Genomic DNA, 5,706 nt, shown 5'->3' on the forward strand with positions numbered 1-5,706 from the left:
AAGCGGAAATAAACCTTCAAGCTTCCACGTGACATGCTTTATTGTTATGTAACTTCAAAAACACTGGCGTGATTTTACTAACAATTGCTTTTATAAAATTAATTTGACATTTCGATATATACACATTCGTTCCGCCAAACATTTATTTTATTATAACAATGCCGAACTTAAAAATAACAAGCTTATATGGTATTAATAAAAGTGATATCCAGTCAACTAATCAGAGTGTTTCTTTTAATGGTCAAACGTCTGATGAAAAATATTTTCAAACGGGTGTCAAGGGGAGAAATAACACTTGTGCCTTTCCCTTCAGTTTAGAAAGCCGGTTCTGTGGGTTTAGTTATTCAGGTTCAGTGGCTTTTTTTTAGTGCCCATTATATTTTAAATTATTTTTTGGAGTTCTTCAGTCTGAGAAGGTTCATCTTATTTCTCACACAGGCCTGTCTACAGCATATTGGCAGGCGCTCAAGTTAGACGCTGGGTTCTGAACACTGGCGTATCCAAAACTTGAATGTTGCTTGGCTTTAAGTCTCAGGCTGGCTAAGCTTGAATTGCAAGTGTCTCTGTAGACGTATGGTGGGGTCGTCGGAGCATAGGGGCAGGTCGCTGCTGGTACGGCGGAGTTTAGAGACGGATTGCTCAGGTTGTTCAAGTTATTGAGGCTGTTGAGACCAGAGCCTGGTACCCCGGTCACTGCAGAGGGTACCATGCTGGATGACATGCTCATGGTCGAAATGGAATTGGGGGAGGAGAACATAGTCTGAGAGGACAAAGGATTCACATTCATAGAGTTAAAGAAAGGGAAGCTTTTGGTGGAGAGCGATGCAGATGTCAACCCCTTTGCGGCCCAGTTGTTGTAGGAGTAGCCCGGGTACATGTCGTCGTACGGTTGCATCAGCCCATTGAACTGAGGTCCAAAACCACTTTTGCAAAGCTCGGCTTGTTGGTTGCGCTCCCGTTTCCTCCACTTGGCCCTGCGGTTTTTAAACCAGACCTAGAAGCGGGGGGTGGGTTGGGAAGAACAACAAAGTCTTGTTTTCAGAAACAAGGCACAATTCGAAAATAATAGATACATCAGCACAGATCTAAATGCTGCCAAGATTTCACAAAAAAAAAACAACATAAAATTCACATGAATCGGCCCAGCGTTTGGGGGCTAAATAAACCAGTCAGATGGGTTCGTTCATGTGTTTGTTATCATTCGCGGAAGAAATCTTATCCTTTGGTATTACGGGCATGGAAAGAGGTAATCGATCATTTTATTTTACTTTCACCACAGGGCTAACTAAGAAATATAAAGCAGGTAAAATCATAAACTGTTAATGGTAATGGAATATTTATTTAATCGCCTGAATTCCGAATGAACAAATGACATCAAAGATTTCAGTATAATATTCAACTAAATCTTTCGGCAAGTGCTAAGCATCTGTTCGAGATATTTAATTCTGAATCATACTAAAAACCTAGAGACATAGTAACAATTCCCAACAGGTGCACAGAAGGAAATGCCAAGAATCACGAAGGGCGGCTAAAAGTTACAAATTCATGATTTGGAGAAAATTAGTTCCTGCAATTTATTTCGATTTATGTCTGATATCGATAAACAACATATTGAAAATATGCATGGGAGATAAATTAAGGTGCATCCAACAAATATGTTTACATAAACTGTGACTGCGACAGTAATTGTGTGTGAATGTTATGAACCAGACATGCTCACGTTGTTTGTCACCGGAAAGGTAGAGTAGTTTAATAATTCAGACATACCACCTAAGAAACAGGACCTGATATATAAGTAAACTGCCAAATTTCCATTCGTTTGATGTCGTGGGGAGCCTCAGTGAGTTCGGAAATTCAAGACTATTGAAAAATATGTTAATGTTTGGCGGAGGTATTCAAAATGTGAACAAAAGATTGGATGGATTGGAGACCGTTAGTTCACCGCTCAAAGTGTTATTTATAAACATAAAATACCAAGGTGTTGTATGGTAGTCATTTCACCCACAGAATTGGCCAATGAGTGGCTCTTTCGGAGTCGAATACATAAAATGCAGATTTCACTTGAAAGTTGACATTTCAGGAAATAAATGGACAGGTACATGAAAGGGAGGGATAGGGTTGGGGTTCACGTCAGTGGAACTAGGTAGAAAAATAGTCCGGCACAGCCTAGAAGGGCTGAATGGCCGGTTTCTTCTAAGGCTCTTATGGTTCCAACGATTTCTCACGTGAACACATGCATTTCAAAAGTTCAGGGAGACGCTAGCGAATAAACATATACTATCCATCTAAACAAATTGACAGCTAATGGGAGCTGCGAAGCTTTCTGCGAACCATGTCAACCTCGAGGCAAATCCTCTTCCTTTCCCTTAGTTCTCCGAATCCACATTCAGCACCAGAAGGAGACGTCTCCTGCTCGTATCGCAGGGACATTTGTGTATTGGGATGTGAACTCAGACAAATATCACAATGGCCTGTTACACAGCATTGTTTACACAACTGGTGTCCTACACTGGCAGCCTAACGTTAAGCAGTACTTAGTAAGTCGTGCTGTATTGCCAGAGTGATATCAGCATTGCACATTTATTTAGGCGGGACATAATGTTGGATTTTTATATATCTATAGATATATCTATCTATCTATCTATATCTATCTATAGATAGATATATCTATAGATATCTATATGTATACACACACGGCGGAAATTGTTTATTTTTTTATGGATGCCATCTGTAATATAATCGTGACAAGCCATTGGCAGTCTATTTCGCCAACCAAATATTCCAAGAGGTTTTAAAAACTTACACTTTTGTTTAACGTGTTCTATTCGGAACTCGACTTGAACATCTATTGAGGACGTAACAATTATTGGCATTTTCCTTCTGTCGGTGTTGCGAATTGAACGTGGGCGGTCTGAATGTTAACTTACCCGAACTCTAGCTTCAGTTAAATTCGTCCAGACTGCAATTTCTTCCCTCGTGGACATGTCTGGGTAGCGATTTCTTTGAAAGGTTGCCTCCAGTTCTTGTAGCTGTTGACTGGTGAAATGGGTCCTCTGGCGTCTTTGCCTCTTTTTCTTTGACGGGTCCTCTGTGCTCGTGTCCTCGTTTTTGCTTTGTTGGATTTTATCTTTTTCTGAAGATAATAAGAGCCATAATATAATGAGCAGTGATTTCGCAACCGCTTCAGCCAATTCGTGCCCTTTACGACTAGAGGAATAAGGATTCTCCATATCTCAGAGGTATCCTGACACCAGCAATATCGCGGATTTCTCCAGCGATTAGCTCAGGATTAAGGGGCTGACTTAACTTCGAGTGACCACGACTTAGTTTGGATTTTTCGTGGATTTTATTTGTACATTTGAACAATATATTTTGTGATAAGCGATATCTATGGATCAACCAATAAAACACAATGGCCATACCGTTGTCTAATGTCAAACATATTCCCTTACACGAGAAAAGTATCAGTCGACCCAAGATAGGTTGTAATAATGAATGCGTTAGCCAACATTTTTTAATATTTGACAAACGGTACATCACATATTTCACTGCATATACAAATATAAGCCCGTGTGTCGAATCCCTTATGAAACGATTGATGCCAAATCGCTTTAAATTTATATTTCAAGGCGCAATAAGTGGTGCCATTAATGTCCTACGGGAGCAAAATCGATGCGGTGTCATTCGGGTGCAAAAGGCCTTACCTCCGGTGTCAGGGCTGGAGGTGTCCGATAAAGTGTGGACCTCGAGCCGGTGCTTGGGCTCGCTTGTTCGTACAGCTTGCAAACCCGAAGCCATCGTTAAAGCTGTCTGATCCCGCGCTAGTTTATTGCCGCTGTTGACGTTTCTCAGGTGGTCCAAAGTCAATGGATCTTTTGCACTGTTCATCTGTGAACAGATAAAAGCTGCCGCTCGTCGTTTCCAAAGAAGGTTAAATTTCCTCGCAGCCCACCTTATGATAAGGAAGACGAAGGGAACGGGGGATGAATGATCTGGGAGTGGGGTGATCCAGGAGCTGCAGTGCACAAACCGTCAACTCTTCTTCTAAGTTCGCTTTCGAGCTGCTGTCTTCATGGCAGCCAGTGAAGCAATTGAATTTTTTAAAAAAATGTCACAGAGGAGAAGCAATAAATTTACAATGAATGAATTATCCCGGGTTGATATTGTGTGAGTGTGCGTCCGAGTGACAGGGATAGGTAACTGCAGATAAGGATCCTCAGGCTACCGCTGCTCCTGCCGCAAACGCGCTCCCTGTTCACCAGTGGCTTTAAGAGAGGAGACGCCTCTGCTAACCTCACAGTGATCCTCCTCCCCTTCTCCCTGTCACTCACGCCGATTGACATGCTCCACTGGCCCGTGAAAAGAACGAAAGGGCGGGATTGCATTCGAATGCCGGGACGTCACCAGGCCAATGAAAAACGCGCGACTCAAGACCCGCCCATTCTGCCTTTCTGACGTCCCCGGTGCAGAAGGGAGAAGGAGAGTCTCAGCCCAGAATGCACCTTGAGCGATGTCTCTCCCTCAGTGACAGCCATCGACTGGAGTAAAAATGCACACTTGAAATTCACAGCAGCCAAATAATGCACATTTCCATCGTAATTTCAATACTGTTCATTTGATATTTAGCTTTTAAAAAAAACAATCAGAACCACATTTAAGGTTTATTGATGGTAATATCACTGCACGTATCGTGAGAATCGAAGTTTAAAATTGCAGCTTCTAATTACGTTCTTTCTTCCCCCTAAAGTCATGGATTTTGTATTTTTTTGCATGATGGCCAATAGTTTATCCTCACCGCTACTTGATCGCACTTTTTTTATGGTTTTAAACTTGTTCGGCTTCAATTGATCGATTTTCCCAGTTTAAAAAAATCCTTTGCTGGGGAGACAGGTCGTTTTTTTTTCTCTCCTTGGGAATAACACACGTTTTGAGAGTTTGACTACAAAGAAAAAGCTTCCTATAATACGAATGGGACACTTCAATAGCCCCATTGCCAGTGTATCGATTTATATTTAGCATGTGGCGTGGCATTGATTGGTTAGATCAATAAAGAAGAAATAAACTTAAAGGTTCAATACTCTGGGAAAAATGAGCATCTCGTTGAACATTGTATTTTATTTTAAAATTTTAGGCAATTTCTTGACAAATTATACATGTTAATGCACACACACATACACACATATACAACGCACACACACTCATACATATACACACACACACTCACAGATAGACACACTCACACACATACACACGCGCACACACACATATACACACATATATACACACGCACACACACTCACACACACATAGACACGCGCGCATATACACACATAAATACACACGCACACACACTCACATACACACGCATACACACATATATATACACACACACACATGCACACGCACGCGCACACACACACAGACATACACGCTTTATATTTGAACGTTTAATCCTTTCTCACTTCTTGTCATCTCCCATTTCAATAGCGAAATTAAGGAAACCTATAGATACCATTATTATTCTCTCAACACTCCTCCGCCCACGGAGTAAACGTTAAAGTTAAAGCTTCTTTCTTTGCATGTGTTGCTAGAGGATGTTGATATTGAAGTAATGCAATTATTCTTGTTAGCTGGCGTGATTTAACGTGTAAATAATTACAAAAACGAGCAGGCGCTGTTGTTAAATAACAAGATCATTGGAATCGT

At 41.1% G+C, this 5,706-nt stretch overlaps 1 protein-coding gene across 1 annotated transcript; it reads right to left on the bottom strand.

Moving 5' to 3' along the window:
- Positions 1-217: 217 nt before the first annotated feature.
- Positions 218-4,374, bottom strand: pitx2 (paired-like homeodomain 2). The gene is made up of 3 exons (XM_069926188.1): positions 3,705-4,374; positions 2,928-3,133; positions 218-994 (listed from the first exon to the last, which is right to left on the bottom strand). The coding sequence occupies exons 1-3, from the start codon at positions 3,886-3,888 to the stop codon at positions 431-433; spliced, it is 954 nt and encodes a 317-aa protein (XP_069782289.1). The 5' UTR covers positions 3,889-4,374; the 3' UTR covers positions 218-430.
- Between the last annotated feature and the right edge of the window lie 1,332 nt (positions 4,375-5,706).

Source organism: Narcine bancroftii, chromosome 3 (assembly GCF_036971445.1).
Source record: "Narcine bancroftii isolate sNarBan1 chromosome 3, sNarBan1.hap1, whole genome shotgun sequence".
In the NCBI taxonomy this organism is placed as follows: Eukaryota; Metazoa; Chordata; class Chondrichthyes; order Torpediniformes; family Narcinidae; genus Narcine; species Narcine bancroftii.

Excerpts from the sequence above, each read along its gene's own strand:
- pitx2 (XM_069926188.1), bottom strand. The coding sequence starts at position 3,888 with ATGAACAGTGCAAAAGATCCATTGACTTTGGACCACCTGAGAAACGTC. Across the intron at positions 3,134-3,704 it reads CTCCAGCCCTGACACCGGAG|AAAAAGATAAAATCCAACAA; the intron begins GTAAGGCCTTTT and ends TATTATCTTCAG. Across the intron at positions 995-2,927 it reads TAACTGAAGCTAGAGTTCGG|GTCTGGTTTAAAAACCGCAG; the intron begins GTAAGTTAACAT and ends CCCCGCTTCTAG.